The following is a 22,459-nucleotide window of genomic DNA, read 5'->3' on the forward strand; positions in this document are numbered from 1 at the left end:
GAAAATATTTAAAAAGGCAGAATATATTTCCCTGGATGAAAAATGGAGAAACATGTTTTAAAGACAAAGCAGCTTCCTGATTTCCCCCCACCTTTGTCAATGGGTCAGAGGTAGAAACTCATTCTCCCCACCTTTGTCAATGGGCAATTAAGGCTTCAGCCAAGCTCACTCAATCCTCCCACCTTTGTCAATGGACCATCATTTGCAACACAATAGGACTCATCTAGCGACAGAAACTCACCACATGGCAAGGCTCAAGCAAGCTTGAGAGACAACCTACAACGTTAGCTAAGACCCCTAGACCACCTGGGAGTTTGACAACCAATCAGGATACTCTTCCTGTGCCCCAGAGAGTTCAAAGCTCAGAAAAAGCATAAAGCCAGGGAGCGCACAGGATCTCAGCCCCTTTTCTGTTCAGGAACTCAAGGCATGTGATCCTGGCCACCATTAAACCATCTTTCCAAGCAGTCTCCATATTTCCAGTGTCTTTGTCCCCACTTGGAACTGAACCCAGATGGATATTTCTTCCAACAAAAATCTGCATAACACATATTGGTCACTTTATGATCCAGTATGTCACACAATTTTTAAATGTTGGGTTGAGATACTGTGTTTAAATTAAGTATCAGTTAATTCTTGTGTAACCTAATAATTCCTATTCCAAACATGTTTTAAAAATGAAATATCACAGGTTGGATATTATACTTTTGGCCTGCAGAAATAACTTTTGTGCACCTATTAAAATATTTTAGCTGGTATGGTTATGTTTAGCTGGCATGAAATTTGCCTATGTTTATGGTTTAGTTTATGGCTATGCTTCTGTGTGCTTATCCTGGCTGGATTTACATAGTGAGTTGCATTATCATTTGGCCAATCACAGAACCAGTTTGGTCTAGGTGGTTAAGACATCAGACTATAAACTGGGAGACTGAATTCTAGTCCTGCCTTAGGTATGAAAATCAGCTAGGTGACTTTAGGCCAATCAACTTTAATCTAACTTGTTGCATGTATCCAGAGAAGTTGCATTCATTAAGTAAATAATTGTTAAATTAACCTTGGCTTATGTTGTGCAAGGAAAGCTACTGTTTTGCTGTCCATTCACTTTTTAATGGTGTATGGTTTCTCTTTGCAAAATGCAAAATTATGCAGGTCAGCCACAGCTATTAGCTGAAATGTAATCATTTGTTTTTGCTACCTGTACCAGTTTCAGTGTGAAACCTGGATCACTTGTTCTAGAATAGATAAAAGTCCAAACTGGTTAGTACAAAAACGGCCGATCCCATCTACTGGAGCAGGAGGCTCCCTGTGAAGTTAACAAAGGACAGGTGATTCGAAGTCAACTAATTGGCTCCCGGCAACAGGTGCAGAGCGGGGACTGTTTGGAAGCCACTACCTGTTTAGAGGGGTGAGGAATGCAAGCCGACAGTGTCGCAGTCTAATAGAGGCTGGGAGGGATGTGACGCTCTGCCGGCGCAGGTCCTCCGTTGAGCAGAAGGGCTTTCCCTTCCTCTTCCACCTCCGTTTCGTGGAGAATGGGACAAACCCGGAACTCTGGCCTGAGAGCAGTTCAGGCGGTGAAAGCGTTGCTCATCCTCTTCTCACAGCAACGGCGCGGAGAAGGAGCCCAATGGAGCTCACGGAGGTCGACTTGGGCGACGACAGGGAGGGCGCTGGAGCAGAAACGGGCAGATGCGTTGCGGAGCTGCCTGCTCGGAGCAGAGTAAGCAGCAACGCGGGCAGCCTGGTGGAGGAGGAAGAGCCGGAGCAGGAGCCCGGCCGGAGCAGAAGGGGCAGCCGCGCCTCCTCTCTGGTGAGTGGGCTGCTAACCGAACTCTACAGCGTGGCGCGCGTTCGCCATCGCGACAGCGTAGACAGTTCCACGGAGGCGTCCGCCGGCTCCGACGCCTTCCCCGGGGGGAGAGGCAGCAGCGCTGAATCCCGCGTCCTGCAGGAGCTGCAGCTGAACTCGGGTCAGCGGCACCAGAGGAAGTACCTGGCTCAGAAAGGTAAAGCAGACCGAGGATGCCGCCAAGGTTTCCCCTCCACTGGGCCCCGTGTCGTCCTGTCAATGGGGAATGTTCCTCCAGCCGATAAGAACAGGGGGCTGGCTTCTCTGTCTGAGAGACGAGCTGGGCTCGGTCTGCGCTGGGTGGTCTTTCTGGGAGTTAAAAGCAGGGCAAGCAAGTTGGCAGAGAAAAGATAAAAATGAAGTGATCGTGATTATGATAAACAGAACTTCATTAAAATATAGGTAAATGCCCAGTCAGGGTTGTGATTCTATGGCAGAACTGTAGGAATTCAGTCTGAGATAAAAGGTAATGAAAAGAAAACCCTTTAAACCTTGATTCTGCTTCTTTATTTGCCCTGACCCTCTTATTTGTTTGTTTGTTTGTTTGTTTGTTTGTTTGTTTATTTATTTATTTATTTATTTATTTATTTATTTATTTATTTATTTTGTCACAACATCATACAAAAAGATTATATAGTATATAAACATATATATATATATATATATATATATATATATATATATATATATATAGGAAGAAGAAAAGAAAAACAATAGGACAGGAACGGTAGGCACGTTTGTGCGCTTATGCACGCCCCTTATGGTCCTCTTAGGAATGGGGTGAGGTCCATAGTTGAAAGTTTTTGGTTAAAGCTTTTAGGATTATGGGAAGAGACCACAGAGTCAGGTAAAGTATTCCAAGCACTGATGATTCTGTTACAGAAGTCATATTTTCTGCAATCTAGATTAAAGCGGTTAACATTAAGTTTAAATCTATTGGTTGCCCTTGTATTGCAATTAAAGCTGAAGTAGTCTTTGACAGGAAGGACATTACAATAGATGATTCTGTGAGTTAAACTTAGGTCTTGTCAAAGGCGACGGAGTTCCAAGTTTTCTAAGCCTAGGATTTCAAGTCTGGTGGGATAAGGTATTTTGTTGTTTTCAGAGGAATGGAGAACTCTTCTTGTAAAATATTTCTGGACATCAATTGTATTGATGTCAGAGATGTGGTGAGGGTTCCAAACAGGCAAGCTGTATTCTAGAATTGGTCTAGCAAATGTTTTATATGCTCTGGTTAGTAGTGTGGTGTTTTTGGAAAAGAAGCTACGCAAACTTAGGTTTACAACTCTTAGAGCTTTTTTTGCTATGTAGTTGCAGTGGGCTTTGGTACTTAGATCATTTGACATGAAAACTCCAAGGTCTTTAACGGGATGGGGGTCGTCTGTAAGGTAATGTCATCTAGTATGTACTTAGTTTTTGGGTTCTTTTTTCTTATATGTAAGACTGAGCATTTGCTGGTTGAAATTTGGAGCTGCCAATTTTTAGACCAAGCGGATAGATGATCAAGGTCGTTTTGAATGATAGAAGTATTGTCAGTGGTGGTAAATAGTTTGACATCATCAGCAAAGAGAACACAATTACTTGAGATGTGGTCACAAAGATCATTAATGTATAGTATAAAGAGTGTTGCTCCAAGGCCGCTGCCTTGAGGAACGCCACTCTTGACAGGAACAGGATTTGATAAAGCATTGCCAATTTTGACCACTTGTTGTCTGTTAGACAGAAAAGCAGATATCCATTTGTGGAGGGGTCCTGAGATGCCATAGGATATTAGTTTTAGGAGAAGTTTATCGTGTACTACTGAGTCAAAAGCTTTGCAGAAGTCTATGTAGATTGCATCTATTGATTTGCCTTGATCAAGATTTGAAGTCCATATGTTTTTGCAGTGGAGAAGTTGTAAGTTACATGATAATTTTTTCCTGAAACCAAATTGTTTGTTGGAGAGTAGGTTGTTAGTTTCTAAGTGTGAGGTAATGGATTGGTTGATGATAGATTCCATGACTTTGCAGGTGACGCAGCAAAGGGAGATCGGTCTGTAGTTTTCGACTAAGCTGGGGTCTCCTTTTTTGAAGATAGGGATGACTGTGGCTAGTGACCAAAGTTTGGGAAGAGAACTGGTAGTGAAAGCTTTATCAAAGATAATACTTAGGGGTTCTGCTATATTAATGGAACTTAATTTGAAGGAAATGTTTCAGTTAATTGAGACATATGTCAGTCAAAGCAGGATTTTCCTTTCTTCTTTCTTATAGGATTTCATTTTGTTAGTTTTCTGACAGTCTTTGAACATTATTCTTGTGCCCTAATTTATTTCCGTTAAGCAGAGATTCCCCCCCCCCAACCCCTAAAGGTGGGATGAAAAGTCACAGGGACTGTCCTAGAAAAGTCTTAGTCACAGGGACTAAGAAGAAAAGTTTTCCCCATATCTCTGCACTTCCCATCAGCCAAGTTGCTTTCTTGGTTATTTTCTTTTGCAAAAAGCATTCTTATCCTGCACATATAATTAATGCAAATTATAATATACATTTCTCCTAAACTTAGTTTTAAGGATTGGTGCCTGGATTTTCTTCTCTTTTCTCTGTCTCTCTCAATTATTGCTTCCTTTGTGCTGTTGTTATTTTAAATGATAACCTCTGGGCAGGTTGCTTTTTACTGATGGAAAGACTTTTTAAATGAAGATGATTCAAATATTTAAAAATATTAAGCAAGAAACTGTTCCCTATTCTGTCTGCAATAGTAACATGGTGACCTAACAAGATGTTTACAAGGATCACCAAGATGGCCCCTGTGAAAGCTGAAAAGATACTTTATAAAGGATAAGAATTATCAACCTCCTGATAGAAGTGTTTGCACTAAAATTTTCTCATTAATTCCAATTGCATAGAAAGCTGTCTACAAGTAGTGCTCGGCTGTTAGCCTCTTGTTATTTAACATATTTCATTAGTGTATAACCAGTGGTGAAATCCTCTGTGGGTTGCCACCAGTTTGCAGCCCAGGCATGTGTGGTGCACAACAAATGCGCGGTGTGCGCGTGCATACACAATGTGTACCAAATGCAAGCTGCATGCATGTACATGCACAGTGCACACTAAACGCACACTTCACATGGAAAAGGAGCCTTTTGAACATAAGTAGAACAGCAAGGGGGGGGGGAAACAGTTGTGCTGCATGATTTAGATTTAGATTTAGATTTCCTGTGTCCTAGAAAATATAAATCACACAGCACAGCTGATTGTCGGAAATACCCGGTTTGGACAAACTGGTAGCTTTTTAGTACTACCAGTTTTCCCAAACCAGTGCGAACCGGTAGCATTTCACCCCTGTATATAACTCAGTACCGAACCTTTAAAGCATCTTTACAGTAAAATTTCTGCTATAATTTTTGTTAGGTGTAGAAAATATTCTTTTTCCCTGGTAGATTTTTGCTGTGTCTGTTGCTATTGATTTTTTTTAAAATGATTTAATATGTCTATTATCTATGGTTACTTATTAGTGATAAAACCTCTCATTTGTTTTAACTACAGTAATTTCATGAATGGTCACCAATTGCTAACTTTAAAAAATCTGTTTGATGTCTGCTTTTGTCCACTGGAGGGTGCCTTGTTTTGAGTACAACCTTATTTAATTATGTAGAATTCTGTAAAGAGTATCACAGTGTTTTATTGTGTTTTGTTATTACATGTAGCATCTAAATCATATGGCAAATTAAGATTGCTACAAATTATTTGGATTCCATATGATGTCACTATATAAAGAAAACTTAAATTAAAATTTTATATTTGAAAATTTCAAATTCAGCCTATAGTAAAATCAAATTGAGCCAACAAATCAAGGTTCAATTTTATATATACCTACTTTGGAGTAAAAGTATTTGAAATCCATGCAGTTCTAAAAATTTTAAACATTTTAATTAAATAATTATTGGTAAAATTCAGATCCTCTAAAATGTATTGAATGCCAATAATAAATAGGCTTATTCATTTCAGTTTCAGTTAAACTCAGCAAATAGTTTAGTATTTTTATAGATTCCTTCTTAGTAATATTTCAGTAATGAACCATGCATGTCCCAAGTTAAAGAATACGTTCAAAGTTATATGGAGAATTTGGATGTGGTTTTAATTATTGATTGCCTTGCATTCTTCACACGAGTGCTTCTAAATAATAACATGGATGCCTATCATTTTCCTATAGTATTCTTTTATAAGACTTTGTAGTATATATTACCTTATAATCATGCTAATTTTACTAAGGGCATCTGGAGAGATAAGACTTATTTGAAGAAAGTCATACTGATTATCAAAGAGGAAAATAGATTTTAAAGTTGCCGATTGCATCCTTTGGCCCTTTTTTCTTTTCTTGACAGATATTAGTGAACTGACAACAGTAATACGGGAGTTGAATTATAGAATTTGTGTTCAGTCAGCCAAACTGCTTCGCCTTCTGAAACAAAAGGACAGACTTTTACATAAAGTCCAGAGGAACTGTGATATTGTAACAGCCTGTTTACAGGCCGTTTCCCCCAAACGACGTGAGTACTATTTATGTTAATCCAGAAATATTATAATTTTATTACAAATATTATGCTACTGTTGCATTTTCAAAATGCTTTTCAGGACAAGAAAAATCTATTTCTATAAACTTTCTGTAGTAATGTGGCTAAGAAAGTCATATTTTGAGTTAAACTTTTTAAGGATTTATCATATAGAATTGCAGTATATTATTGGTAAAGAAATTGGTAAAGGTTTTTATATAGTAGTATTTCAGAACTAAAAGCTCTGATTGTAACAATATATTTGTGGAGAAAATTTCAAATTGCTAAAGTCCTGATTTTTATAAAACAAAAGTTCAAGACTCCATGCAGAACATATTTTCCAAGAAGTAGACCCACTGTCAGTGTGAAGGACTGTTTCCTTAGTTTCAAGGAAACAGGAATTCAATTATAATTTCTTCAATTTTAGAAACACTTTATTGGAAAACATACCTAATCATGATTACAAACCCTACTACAGTAATGTATGTCACACAAGTTATTCTCATAAATGTTTTAAAGCTAACTGTCTTGTGTCTTTTTCATTAACATGCAGCATGGCAATGTGCTATCTACAGGTACAGTACATAAACTAGTTTGAAAACCGCACTAAAATGAACTGGTGCATGCAACTATCCACGTTAATGATCTTCCAGTTCTGATCTTGAGGGGTTCGAGATTAGAAGTTTCTACTATTTGATTTTAGTAGCTGGTTAGAATTTTGTATAACATAATCCTGGACCTAAAACATGGTTCTTTGGAAGTAAGAGCCACTCTGTTAAAGAAAGCTTATTCCAGGAAACATGCATAGGTTGCAGGCTATACCAAGGATTCTTTAAATGTAAGTTTGTATCATACTTCAAAGATGTAGACTAACCATAGTTAGGGTTTGTTTTTTTTACTTTGGCAAAATAACTAGCCTGCAAATAAAAATCAACTAGCATGGCAATGGTACTTTTGCATGATTTCCTGTGATGTTTTGCATTACAGATAGCAGACTGCTGTATCAGTTCTGAAAATCGTATAAATGCAATATTTTGCTTAAAGCAGGAAATAAATTGTGCAAACAAAACTGCAAAACTTAGCTACATTTATAAACCTGAATGTCTGCCAAAATTTATAAACCCACATGCATTTGTGAATGTGAAAGTAATAATTAAACTCACCTCAACATTATTTTTAATACCACTGCAAGAAGGCATTATTCCTCAGTGTGGACCAGAGGTGGGTTTCAGCAGGTTCTGACCAGTTCTGGAGAACTGGTAGCAGAAAGTTTGAGTAGTTCGGAGAACCAGTAGTAAAAATTCTGACTGGCTCCACACCCATCTATTTTCTGCCTCCCAAGTCCCAGCTGATCAGGAGGAAATGGAGATTTTACAGTATCCTTCCCCTGCCACGCCCACCAAGCAATGCCATGCCCACCAAACCACACCCACAGAACCGGTAGTAAAAAAAATTGAAACCCACCACTGGTGTGGACCCATATTTAATTATTGGAATGGGAGAGGAGAGCTCCGGGTTCAAGACCTTATTTGGCCATGGAGCAAACTTGATGATCTGAGGGCAGATGGTCAGTTTACATATAGCAGCAGAGCTGAGCCCAAAGGACAAACAGTAGAAAAACTCAACTCTCTTCTTCCTAAAGTCTCCTGAATTTTATGCACCATAGCCTTGCCTACTTGCCCTGGTAATTATTATTGTTGTTGCCCCCACTTATCTTCTAGAGACATACCTTTACTTGGTGCCCTGTCCCTTGAACTGAGCATGTGTATAGCTAAGGATCTCACAGCTTACTGTCCAAGAAAAAAAAATGATAAAAAGTATCATTTAAAATCGGGGACATCTGCAGCAAGCCAAGATTTCCTCAAAGTGATGACATATGGGCTAAAACATTACAACTCAAACACTGTCTCTTATATACTTGCATGCAACATCAGAATAGTACTAAAACACTAAAGTACTAAAGGGCAAAGTTTACATTAGAATATTGTGCTGAACCCTCTTGTTTAGATTCAGCATTGCCAAAAGAAGTTGGCTAGTTTATTTAAACTTTCCTTTATAAGCTATAGTCTAAGGGAGCTCATCCATCTTTGAGAAGATAGAGTTAATATATGGGCCTTAGAGAGTATCTACGTAAGATGGAGATAAACAAAATCACCATGCCTACACTCTGCAGCAAAGAACAATGAATTGCTACAGTAGTCTCTGGGTAACAGTGGTAATTGGGACCAGGAATTCCATTGCTAAAACAATATGGCCACAAACCATGATGTGACGTGACCGCACAGACCTATAATAGCAGGTCCAGCAGGTCTAGTTGCAGTCATTAAGTACAAGTTCATGTGATTACATTTGTGACATCTGATAGGCTTCCTCATTGACCTAGCTTGTTGGAAGCCTGCAGTGAAGGTTGTAAAGGAAGACCACAGGACCATGGGATGCTGTGATGGTGTAATTGCAAGCTGGTTGCCAAACACTTGAATGATCACATGACTGCAGGGGCACAGTAACACCCACAAATACAAAAATCATTCATAAATCTCCTTGTTCAATGCTGTGATAACTGAATGATTGTTGAATGAATGGTCACTGAACAAGAACTACATGTTATAGAATTTAAAATTGTGGTACCAAGAATCAAAGATTGGGTTCACCATTACAAAGTTGAGTTACATAATGTAACTCATTCGGTCTCTGATCTGTTTTCCATATGAACCATTGGGTATGCAAAGTACTCAGAAAACAGAAATCAAACATCCATGCCTAGACTGGGGAATATCTGGTCTAATATTTAGAATTATCATAGCATTGACTAATACTTATCTGTTCACAGTAAGAGGCACATTTGAGTGGATGTATTAGATTTGCTTTGACATGAAACTTGTTGTATTATGGAATGGAACCTTGTCGATTATGTTGTTTTTAATAAGAACCAATATTGTACTTTGTGTCTGCTATAGTCTTAAGATCTGCCAAAGGAGCATTGTGTATACTTTCCATTTCTGAAACGTGTATACTCAGATGGAGTATACAACTTGGTTGTAAAAAGATTGGGCTAAACCAGTGGTAGTCAGCCTAGTCCCTACCACCCACTAGTGGCATTCCAGCTTTCATGGTGGGCGGTAGGGGTTTTGCCCAATACTGAAGCACTTTCCTTTTTTTTAATTTAATTGACTTTTTTAAAAAAAATCATAGCATTATTTAAAAACATTTTCATTAGGTTTTCATAAAATTCCCTGTGACAATTTACATTTCTGATACTATTTGTATCGCCTGTGCATAAGTTTAGTTTGCATTACATAAGTGAAACTAAATGATGCTATAGTGTGACCGCAAACAAAAAAGCCTCGTCCCAGAACAGCTCGTGCATCTCCCCCCACACCACCCAGCTGTAACAGACAAGCAGAGCTGGTAGCCGGCGCCCCCCCAACCCAATCCACGATGCATGTGAGTCATGCGCAGATAACAACACGCATGACTCACAACAACACAGCATTACTGTGGAACTGGTGGGCAGTTAGAAAGTTTTACTACTAACAGAGATACAAAAGTGGGTGGTAGGTAGAAAAAGGTTGACTACCCCTGGGCTAAACTTTCGTGATGCTATCTTGATTGTGGAATGTTTTGGTGCAAATATCGGGTATCAATTTAAGGTTTAGATTTTTCTAAATAGATTTTACTTTATTTTTTTAATTGTAAAATTTAAGATATTTGGGATATAAACATACCTTGGTAAATAAAATGCTTTGCTACAATAATGCATACCTTTGATTCAGTATTGCCTTAAAATGACCGATTTTCCTCAGTTCTATCTCAATAGACTAATAATGTAATCTGTAGTCTTTGTCACTGGATCATGTATTAACGTAATGCTGTTTCATTACCTTAAGGTTTCTTGGAGTTGTCTTATGTTTACAAATAGTTTACATGGGTGAATTTCTTAATACTATGTGTGGTAGTATTAACCAATTCAAGAATAAAATTATGCTGAACTGTTTGAACTCTTGCTCTTAATTAATACTGTATTGAAAAATATTTTGAGTTTTTACCTAGGAGACGTTTCTTTTGTAGATATATTACAGCACTGCTTCTTTTGTTAGGCCTGGGTATTATATATCTTTCCATTTGACCGATCTGCTGGGACTGATTTATTTGCCCACCAAGGTTTTAAAATGCAGTTAGCAATCAACTGCTAAGCATAATTATGTGATGGAAAAAAGTCAACATGGGATCATAGGACATGATATACACTGCAAATGTGTTAAAGCTAATTAGATAGTCCTTGATGAACGACCACAATTGGGACAGAATTTCTATTGCTAAGCAAGGCAGTTATTGTGCCAATTTTATGACCTTTTTTTCCATGGTTGTTAGGCAAATCACTGTAGTTGTTAAGTGAATCATGAGGTTACTAAGGGAATCCAGCTCGCCTCATTGACTTTGTTATTGGAAGCTGACTGGGAAGATCTCAAATGGTGATCACATGACCGACCCCAGGATGCTGTAACCATCATAAACACATGTTAGTTGCAGGGTGCCTGAATTTTGATCAAGTGAACATGAATTTTGATCAAGTGACCCTGGGGATGGGCAACAGTTGTAAGTGCAAGGACAGTTGTAAATCACTTTTTTCAGTGCTGCTGTAACTTTGAAAGGTCATGTTTGGTAGCCACACTAACTCTTATATTGTATGTTGTCCCAGAAAGTCTTTGAGAAATATAAACTAACTGCATTCAATTTATTAAACACTCCTTGCTCAAACACACAAGGCACAGAGAGCAACTGTCTACTGGTAGAAAGTTATTGCTGTACTTGTATACCGTCCATTTTCCCTACAAAAACAGCCCTGTGAGGTTGGTTGAGCCGAGAGAAAATGACTGATCCAGAGTCACCCAACTGGCTTTCATGACTAGAGCAGGATTAGAACTCACCATCTCCTGGTTTCTCTTTCTCTAATAAATAGAAAATTGCAAAATTCAAAGAAAAGGGATTTTAAACAAGGAATTTCAGATTTTCTTTTGCAGCAGTTATATAGCCTAAATTCCTACTCTGTGCTACAGCATTGTTCACATTTTCTCTATAATATATTTTCTATATTGTGTAGGAGCAATACAGAAAACTTCTATAAGTGTCTTTATTGCATACATGCTATTAGATGTGATCCTGTTTTTTTTCTTTTGAAGTCCATATTTCAAGAACACTACTATGTTGAAGGTTATTTGCTGAGTGGCTGAAGTAAGCAAGATCACGCCACAGTCTGAAGTCGTTGGAGACACCCATTCATTTTTTTAATGTTTTGTCATTCAACTATTTCTTTAAAACAGCCAGAAACTGAAATAAGTATGATCCAAATACCAAAATTACATTTTTCAGAGGATTGTTTGAAACTTGAAACCAGGAATACCATATATGGGTATAAGTTGCCCACTTGTGTTTTTTTTTATTATTTCCAAAAAAGGTTTCTAAGTTTTCATATTTGGAAGTAAGCGAACATAAAACTAGGAGACCTACATAACTACATCATGTATATTGCTGGTATAATTCTTATTATATCAAGTTGCAATATTTATGTGTTTCAAACCATCATCTAAAATCTAGAAAACCTAAAAGTCATATCAATTCTTGCATCTGATGCATAAAAAATCAATCTTGAATCCTTTTGCTATATTAGCTACCATATATAAGGAGTGCATCATAACACATATGTTATAGTTTAATCTTTGTGAAGCAGTTCTGAGAACTCTATTGCCTGTTTGGGGTGTGTGTGTGAAAAACCCAGTATACTGAATAGTTTATAGAAATATTAAAAAACAACACTGATAAATGGGAGTTACATATAAACAGACCAGTGTGTATTAAGTTGATCTGCAAAGCAGCTCTATCAAGCATATAGTGTGTTGCATAAAATAATGTAAATAGATTTTTGATGGAATACTGTAGATGCCACTATTTTCTAAATTCTTAAAAGAGCATAAATAAAAAAAGATACACGGAAAGTGATTTTAGTTTTACTTTTCTGCAGATTTGACTTGTAACTAGGAGCATCCTTCAGCCTACTTCTGGATATTGGTATTTAATATCAGTCTAAAATCCAAGTCGATTCGTTCCTTCTTCCCTCCTTTTGTCTTTATTAAAGAGTGCAACTTCCCCACGTAAAAGAAATGCGCAAATGACAGGTGCTGGTTTCCGATTGTCATGGTTATAGCTTTCTGATTAATTTTCATTGGTTAATTCCCCGGAAAGCAAGCCAGGAGACCTCCCTTCAGACGGCGGCTACGTTTTTTGCCGTCGGCGCCTTGCTGTTGAAATTTACGCCGAGTCGGTTTATTTTTAACGCAAGCTTTGCCTGCTGGCAGGTGGCGGCAGAGAAGCAAGAGTTGCTTGGCTCTTCTGTCAGTGATGCTGTGATGGTGGGCGGGAACGGTCTTTTTTCTCCTTTGCCGGGTTGCGCCGCGCCTCGACTCGCCTTTTTTCCCTCTCCTCTGCACTGCGGAGTCCAGCTAAGAGGCCGCTGCCCTCCTTCGCCGCCCCTCCGAAGTCGCGTTCCAGCTGTTCTAATTCCCTCGGTCCTCAAACCTCGGCTCCCTCCGCGCCATCGCTCGTCCCCTTCCCCCAGCGGCCCCAACCTTGCTGAATTGGAAACGCCGAAGGTCCGGATTGCGTCACTAGTCGCGAGCGCCGGCTGCACCTGCGGGAAGCTGGCGCGACCGCTGGCCCTGGAACCCCAGTGGATGGTGCGTTTGGCTCCTGCTTGTGGTTACCCATGAGGCAAGACAGACTGACCAGTTCCCTGAGGCGAGGGGGAAGGTCTTTAAAGCGGCAAAGCACCGGCGGAGGTGGCGGCGTCAGCACCATCCTCAGTAACGTCTTGAAGAAAAGGAGCTGCATATCCCGAACCGCGCCTCGCCTTCTGTGCACTTTGGAGCCTGGTAAGGGCCGCCGCAGGCCGTCTGGGCCGCGCTCTCGCGTGGTCCTGCCTTTGTCGGAAAAGGGGCGCTTCCTTGGCCGGCGGGGAAGGATGTTTGGTTTTTCTTGAAGGTTTAAGCGCATCACGATTTAACGGCTTGCTCTTGGCCCAGAGAGGAGGGGACTATTGCGGACGGAGGAAGGGAAAGTACCTGGAGTGCTGCGCATCTAGTTGATCTCCGGGGATCGGCCCAACCGAATTGGGGGAATAGCCTAGAACCCTGCGCGTGCTTGGCCAGGTGGTGGTGGTGGTGGAGGAACGTCTTGATGGTCGCTGCGGCCGTAAGCAGCTGAAAGGCCACTTTATTGCGCCTCGGGAGCGGTGTGCAATTTCTAGAAATGGCGGCGGGGCGACAGAATTTCCTAAGGGCTCTATGTGGAAAGGAGCAGGCTTCCCATCAATATATATTGTTTGAATTGGTACGAGAATATCATTCGGTATCAAAACTCAACATACAGCCTTGTCTAGTATAGCACGTTAAAATTTCCTTCTAGCAAACGAGAATAAAAAAATAAAATATATGATTATGAATATGAAATATAAAAGAAAATGTGAAACTTTTGAGAATTCAGGTTGGCAGCTGTTTAAACAATCTGGATAATGAAAATATTTCATGAAGATTTAAAAATAAATGAATAAAATTGAGGATTTCATGTAGGCTTTCAAAAACAAAACCCCCCAAGTCTTTCTACTTAAAAAACATCACTAAGGACTTGGACATAGGATCAGGTCTTTAGATTGGGCTAACCTTACTCACTTACATGATGGTACAATTGCACACCACTCCACAGACGGTACCTAAATACTTCACCATAACAACTTACTTACTCCTTCTAAGAGGATTGGTGACCTATCCATTATAATGACAATAGCTGGTTATACTAGTGTTCCATAGTGTCCCATAAAAGTGCACGTGTCTTTTCAGACACAGAGATTGAGTTAGTATCTCACACACTGTTAAACCATCACTCATGGCTTCTGGTACTCACAAATCAGTTTGTCAGAAAAGTTAATTACGTATCTTTCTGACCAAGAGGTTACAGACTTCGTCTACCAGATCAAACATCACTAAAAATGTTGCCAAGTTTTTTGTAGAAGTCAGTTGGTACTTTTTTTTCATTATTAAATCTGGCTTGTTAGAAACTTTTACATTTTGTATTGGTGTTTTATGTGTGTAAACCATAAATAAAAGAAATAAAGCATCAGTGAAAATAGAGGCAAATTTATGTAGACAATAGAAACATAGAAAAGAGTTATAGAAATACAGTATTTTAGGGAATATATTTTTATAATAAGAACAAATAAACATTTGGAAAGTACCTTAGATGTACAAGATCAAGGGCTCTTGTCAAAGACTATTGGAAAACACTCATATAGTAAGTCAACAGTAGAACAAATCCATTGTCTTACTGAAAATATTTGTGAAAAGTAGAAAGCATGGAAAGCAAGATGAAAACTCATGCACCAAATACAAGCAAACTGATTTTCAGTAATCACTTCAGCATGTGCTACTCTAGAGAAGCTATTTACATGCTCAGTTTTATTTTATATTTTATTGAGGTGATTGAGAGGTTGGAGTTAATTGGTTTTCTTGTATCTAGTTGAATTTCATAGCAAATCAAGTTGACAAAAGGACATCATTGTATTCATTTGTGTATCTTTTCATTTGCTAGTAGTGATCTTATAATAGAACTTAATTCTATATTGGCAAAACTTGTAACCAATTATATCATTATCTTTAATCTAGGCTAATTTAATTTGGAGTCTCTTACCAAAATAGTTTATGACATTCCTGATCAGATTTTGTTTCATGAAGCAATTGTTAAAATCTTTTTTTAAAAATTGACATTAAGGATATATAGTAAAAACTACAGATTCTATTAATTGCTTTTATATGTTGCAAATAATATTTTAAGAAAATTAATAACAATCTAATTCTAATAATATGCTTCTGTGGAAATTTGACATGCTACTTAATTTGAGGGAATTTTAATTAAATGGAGAATCTGATACTGTGAACGCAAACATCTCAAAATTGGTTTGAGTGGTAATCAAAATACCTTAAATTTAATACATTTATTATGAAATGTAATTTAAGTGCTAAGATTTTATTGTGAGTAACATCAAACTTTTATTATAAGACTTATTAAGGCACGAGCCTAGAAACCAGAGACAGAGTTCTAGGCCTGACTTAGTCATGAAAACTGAATGAGTAACTTTGAGCCAGTAACACTCAGCTCAATCCTCCTCACAGGGTGGCTGTTGTGGGGGGAAAGGAAGAAGTATTGGGTATGTTTGCTGCTTTCCATTGACAAATAGTTTTTTTTTTTAAAAAGGAGGGACGAAAATATGCTGTAATAATTTTGTAAAGAGTGTCTGATGATATTTCAGCACCATTTGCTTGGACAGCGACATTCTATAACGGAGGCCTCTTCCTTGGTTAATGTGCAATATCAAATGCACTAAAGGCAGACTTCTTCAAGTTTAACTCCTGGTGACTTGATGAACCATTCAAGTCTGTATTTTTGCAGCTGTTTGTATTAATTTATGTAATGTTGATTACATTATGTAAAAAATTAATATTTCAAAGTGTGGGTAAAATTTTGAAATACTTTAGGGACATATACAAAAATGAGAAACATTGAACAAAATATTACATTCTAGAAGTTCTGTCAGTCAGTTTTGGACTGCTATGTTCAGTGCAGAAAAGCATGGAAACAGTGCAATCTTCTTCCCCCAAGTTAACAGTCCAGGTAATTTTTAAGCAAACACTGAATTTTCTCAAAAGGACACAACATGCATCATGCATCACAGACTGCAGTGATAAATGAACAACATGGAAGTCAGCAAATCTAAAAAACAAATCTAAGCAAGCAATGTGGATGATAAGGTGTGCAGTGTGAATGATCTTTTTTCCATTGATTGTGAAACTTTCAGAATGTCTTTGAAGATGACATGCTCACTGCATAGACAACACAGAAGAATCCAAGAACAGTGCACACAAACCTAAGCTAGTAGATGAATCAGTACAGTATTGGTGTTATGTGTGTTGCATTTGAAATGTACTTTGAACTCTCTATAAATAGAAAGGTACTAGAGAATGCAGCAGGCAAAGTACAAGAGGATGAACTAACAATGACATTAAAGTAAAAACAACTTGATTTATTCTTTGCTTTTCAAATACACTAAAAAAAAAATACAAATACCCAAGTAAATCAATGAACAAAATATAGGGGAAAAAAGATGGCAACTTAGTTACACCAGTGATTATTTGCTAAGTGTAGCCATCTGTTTTGTACTCTGTGAATCCTCTTTTATCTTGATAGTGGCGGCTTCAGAGTGTTTTTGAAGGTGAAACACAACATACTGTATATATGAATTTCATATATCCTTAATCTCAACATTAAAAGGAATCGGGAGATTCAGGGTTCATGTACATGTTAAAAGAGCAAATCAATCAAACCTGAATGTATTAGTACTATTTGCATTTACAACAGTTGTATGCAAACTTAAGCACAATGTTTATGCATATGACATTTTTAATATTAGCCTCAATAATCCACTTTTTTTTTGGAATGCCATAGATAGACAGTAGCAAAAGTCCAGTTTCTCATAGGAATTATTTACATAAACAACAGTTTAGCTTCTAGGAAAGCAGTGGTATGATAAGTGGAAAAGAATAGTATTTTTTATTTGTTTAAGCTATGTGTATCTGTTGTGATTACATCAGTGCTGTATGTGCTTGTATATATTTGTGTGCTATAAGTGAACATGTCCTCAGAGCTAGCACTTGTTTGATCCACATGCATGAAGACAGATGAGCTATGAAGGACAGTGAGACATTTGAGAGATGGTAGATAAATCCCACTGTATTTCAGATAGTGCAGGAGCCACATAAAGCCATATAGAGTCTCTTCTAGTGTCAACTCAGTGATACTGCCCAGAGATTGAAAGGATCAGCTGGTGAGCCATATAGATCTCATCCATTGTGCTTCTCCAAGAGACTTGCTTCAGTGATGTGGTCAGAGTGTGAATATGACCCAGATGAGTTAATATCCTGGAGAGAGCATCACTACTTATCAGAACTATGTACAGGCGTGGTGTGTGAAAAGAGGTAAGGATCTAAATCATCAGTCTTCCATCAGATGATAGGTCTGGGAAGTCCAGCAAGGGGAGAGTTCCCTTAGACAAATGGTTCCAACCAATCAGCTTCAACAATGGAATGTCACCATGTCACATTATTTTACTTCATGTGTTTATGTATGTTATATTGTGTTTATGTAGAAAGAGATTATCATATTCTGTAATTTAAATATTTTTTCACCATATTTGTTTTTAGTTTAGAATATTATTTGCTTAATGTCAGTTGGCATATTCATAATATCTCACTGTGAAAAGTTGCATTACTTTTATATAGTAATATTACATTTTAAGTTATGTTATCCATGTATTAATTTGCATATCAAGTTTATATTATGCTATCTAATGGGATGCAGTTTTGATTCATAAATGAAGTTATTAGTAATTGTTTTCTATTTGTGTTGCATAGGAGTGGACACAAAGTTGAAGTTTACACTTGAGCCATCATTAGGTCAGAATGGTTTTCAACAGGTAACTGATTTTTATTCATTGGAATAAATAGTCTTACAAAAAAACCCTTATTTTTCCAAGCATGTGGACAAATAATAATTTAAAAACTGCATTAATTAATTAAAACTGGGAAGTATTTTATTATTTGAAAGAGCTGAACTGTAATTGCAGTTGTTCCATTTTATTTTGATTTATTTTCTTCCTCAGTGGGAATTATTATTTTCAATAGAAAGAAGCTCAAAGTATTAAAATCAATTGTATATTTTTGCAATTCTTGTGTAAATAAATTAATACACAGCACCTTTTTCTTCTCTGTTTTACAATTGTATTTAAATATTTTGTGGGCAAATAGTTTAATGGTACATATTGCTTCTATAATATTGAAATACACATAGTCCTCAACTTACAACCACAATTGTGATCAGAATTTCCACTGTTAAGTAAGTCAGTTAAGTGAAGCACACTCAATTTTACAATGATTTTTTCCCTAGTTGTTAAGCAAATCTGGCTTTTTTCATTGCTTGTCGGAAGCTGACTGGGAAAATCGCAAATAGTTATCATGTGATCCTGCGACATTGCAGTTGCCATAAATACAGGCCAATTGCCAAGGACCCAAATTTTGATAGGATACAGGGACAGTTTAAGTGGGAGCACTGGTTGTAAGTTATTTTTTCCAGTGTTGTTGTAACTTCAAATGGTCACTAAATGAATGGTTATAAGTCGAGGATTACCTGCACTGTATGTTGAATTGTGTTTCACATTGGAATAATTTCACACTGTTGGGATGGTTGCTTTTAGTGGCATGATGCTCTCAAAGCAGTGGCTAGGCTGTCTACAGGAATTCCAAAGGACTGGAGAAGAAAGGTAAGTAAACTCCTGTCCTTCATAGAATGCATAGTGATAAACATTATGTGAAGTTCTGGACTTAAGATAAATAGTTGCTGTGTAGTCCAGCAATGAAAACTTCCATGTATTTAATGCTATAGTATAGGTACCAGTAAAAGTTTCTAATTAAGCAAATTCCTTCTTAGAAAAATACTGAAATTAGGAATAACAAATAGATAATAGATTATGCTGTACCAATAGAAAGGTAATTAAGAAAATCCAATTAAATTAAGAAATAAACATCTAATAGAATTTTATTTTGGTCATTGATCAATAAAAATACAGTCAATAAAATGAACAACATAAAACTATCCCTTAAGAACAGGAATTATTAGCAACCATTTGTGGGTGGCTACAAATTTTGTAGCAAAATTTTGCTATTTTTAGAGAAATAAATTTTATCTTTATTATTTAATAGACAGCACAGGTAAAAGCTAATAGAGTGTCCCAGAAACTTAAATAAAAGAGAGGTGGTCAATTGGTCCCGTTAGAACTAGCAAGAGCAACATGGGCTGTGTTTTCCATGGCACCCATATCACAGATCAGTAGAGGGTTACATATGGGGTTTTCCTGTATTTCCATTCCAGGGCAGCTGTGGGGAAAACATTAAATCAAATGAAAGATAAAACTCTTCTGAATATGATATAAACATGAGCCTGGTTTAGGCACTAAAACATGGTTATTTTTCATTATATTGTATGAGAAAGAAGCAATTTGTGTTTGACTTTCTTGATCTAAGATCCTTTGACTTAATATTGATCTAACTCTGAGGTTAAGATGGTATCACTGGAGAAACCATAGGGGCTCAGTTTCTTTTGGATCAGTCTTTTCAATAAATATTTGTAATGGTATGCCACAATTAGAGAGGTCAGTCTGCTAGAGTTGTGATTTTAGTTTCAACGAGTAGGCAAAGATTAGATTCATGTTTACTGCTTTTGTCTGAATTACTGCATTTCGAACACACTGGGTAACCTGGAAGATACTTCTAAAACATTTTGTTTGAATCCTTTCTAAGGTAAATCATACTGTTATATGGCTAATATGTTTCACTATAAACGTGCACATTTCCCTATATATAGGCATTTCATAACTATGAACTATGTAGCTTACTTTAATTTAGCATATGGTTTTTAATTTGCTATGATTGTAAACTTTATTGTGTAAAATAAGCAGAATAAAGAAGTAGATTTAGAAAACAATATCACTTAAAAGGTTGTAGGACAACATATTTCTGTCTGGGACATGTATCGAAGCTTCTTAGTTAGCATGCTTGGAATAATTTAAACAAATAATTTCCATTCATATACTTATGTTTTGCTGGTAGAAATGTTATTTCTATGGAGGAAGTCACAGATCATGATCAGATGGTTAGGCTGTCTAGCTTCCAAAGAAAGTCATGCCTACTTGTTCTAATCATTGTTACAATAACTCCTGTTCAGTTTAGCTTATTGTCTGAATATAAAAAGGCTAAAGCTGGATAGGACATGATGCATCTATAATGTGACCATCTAATTTATGTTTCTCCCCCTCCAGTACTTTGCATAGAAAGCACAAAGTCTAAAGTGAGAAAGATGCTAAGTCTCCATGCTGTATATTTTCAGAATTCCTGGTCTCATTCTGGCAGGGCATGGAACATTCTGCCTCTTCCTTAATTTTAGAAAAAGCAAGTGAACACATTTATGTTTCTGTGCTATATATATAATTGATGGCAACATATTAAATATGCAGAATATTTTTGAATAGTTGTAAAATGCAATCCATTTCAAGCAAAGCTAAGATTGTTTGTGGTATATCTTTTAAGGTTTGGCTCACTTTGGCAGATCACTATTTAAAGAGTATAGCGATTGACTGGGATAAAACTATGCGTTTCACTTTCAATGACCGAAGTAATCCTGATGATGATTCCATGGGAATACAGATTGTGAAGGTATTTAAAAGCTTATTAATTTGCTTATTAAAGTCTTTACATTCATAGCACAATAATGCTTATGTGCTGAGTGTTCTTATTATATTTTATAGTAATCAAGAAATTATAATTTCTCACTATTGTCTCAGTTTGATCAGTTTCCCTGCTTCCTTTATTTTTGTACTGCTAATGACATATTTATTTTTTTCATTTTATACTGGTTTTGTAGGATAATCTCCATATCAAACAAATAATCATTGGATTTGCCTTCAGAATTGCAAAACAAAGCAGTAAACAGAACAATAAATTATCACTATCTTCCAGAGTAGATTCAGTTCTTATGTAATGTATTAAGGGAGCTTCCAAAGTAACAAAAATTAAATTCTGTTAATGCCCAGATAAAAAAAGTAGCTGGATAAAGGAAAAATGCCATCTCTTTTTTCTCATTGTTAACACGTCTCCTTAAAAACTTACATTTCTGTGCTACATTTCTGAGTTTCTGAGTCTTGTCTTCCTTCCTTGATATATTCTAGATGATTAGCTGGGAAAAATAGTAACTTCAGTGCATTATTTACCAGGCAAATAACCCAAGGACAAATTAATTTATTTTCCCTTCATATTCTGATAATTCTAATTTGGACTAGTATAGCTAATTGAATGCTTGAAAAAAAGGTATAAAATCTAGTCACACTTATCTTACATTCTGATGATATATTCTACATTCTACAGAATTGAAGAATTGTTCAACAAAAAGAATCCATGTTTTATGTGACAGTTTCTACATTATTATTAATGCATATTGATTGGGTGTAATTACTTCTTGAAATGCTGATTATTTGCTGCTCAAACATTCTAGTGCAAAGATGGATGTTTTCCTACTCTTAGATTCCAGAACACAATATGCAGTAGGTTGACTTCAGAAAGTAAAAATACAGAGGTATAATTTATACTTGCATTTAAAGAAATATGAAATATTTCATTGTTTCTCTTCCATTCCCACTTAGGATCTTCATCGAACTGGATGCAGTTCTTATTGTGGCCAAGAGGCAGAACAAGACAGAGTGGTATTGAAAAGAGTTTTATTGGCTTATGCCAGGTGGAATAAATCTGTAGGATATTGTCAAGGTTTTAACATCCTTGCTGCTCTCATCCTGGAAGTAGTAGAAGGCAATGAGGGAGATGCATTAAAAGTAAGTATATCTGTTGACCACATTTTTATTCATATTGTATTCTGTTGGCTCTTAAAAATACCCTGGTATAGGAACAAGGCCCTCTAAAGACTAAATGAAGATGTATGGATATAAGAATCAGTTATGACTTAATTTATAACATGTTTATACAAATAGATTGTTGCTTGGATGATAAAGATTTATCTTTTATCTTTATCCTGTTTTTCTGCTTGATTTTCAGATAATGATTTACTTAATCGATAAAGTGCTGCCTGATAGCTATTTTGTCAATAATCTGAAAGCACTGTCTGTTGACATGGCAGTATTCCGAGATCTTCTGAGAATGAAGCTTCCTGAGTTGTCCCAGCATTTGGATACTCTCCAAAAAGCTGTCAACAAGGAAAGTGGAGGTATACAACGGCCATGCAAATATTTCTTCCTTTTTTTGCTTCTTTACCTCTTAGAAATAAATTTCATTACTTCTAATTTAAAATAAAAATGTAAAATTCTGGGTTGAAACCATAAGTGCTGTTTAAAATTAGAAGGTGTTTGAGAAGATACAATTAAA

At 36.8% G+C, this 22,459-nt stretch overlaps 1 protein-coding gene across 3 annotated transcripts in view; it reads left to right on the plus strand.

The window, feature by feature from the left end:
* The first annotated feature begins 1,426 nt into the window (after window positions 1-1,426).
* Window positions 1,427-22,459, plus strand: part of TBC1D30 (TBC1 domain family member 30) — a 36,898-nt gene continuing 15,865 nt past the window's right edge. Inside the window, exons 1-7 of one of the 3 annotated variants that reach the window (XM_058190398.1) lie at window positions 1,427-2,006; window positions 6,210-6,374; window positions 17,891-17,952; window positions 18,730-18,795; window positions 20,618-20,743; window positions 21,727-21,912; window positions 22,133-22,301. In XM_058190398.1, the coding sequence (XP_058046381.1) occupies window positions 1,628-2,006; window positions 6,210-6,374; window positions 17,891-17,952; window positions 18,730-18,795; window positions 20,618-20,743; window positions 21,727-21,912; window positions 22,133-22,301 (1,153 nt within the window). In that variant the 5' untranslated portion in view covers window positions 1,427-1,627. Of the gene's footprint in view, window positions 2,007-6,209; window positions 6,375-13,122; window positions 13,304-17,890; window positions 17,953-18,729; window positions 18,796-20,617; window positions 20,744-21,726; window positions 21,913-22,132; window positions 22,302-22,459 lie in introns of those variants that run through there. The other 2 variants (XM_058190399.1, XM_058190401.1) reach the window with 2 other exon arrangements.

Source organism: Ahaetulla prasina, chromosome 7 (genome assembly GCF_028640845.1).
Source record: "Ahaetulla prasina isolate Xishuangbanna chromosome 7, ASM2864084v1, whole genome shotgun sequence".
In the NCBI taxonomy this organism is placed as follows: Eukaryota; Metazoa; Chordata; class Lepidosauria; order Squamata; family Colubridae; genus Ahaetulla; species Ahaetulla prasina.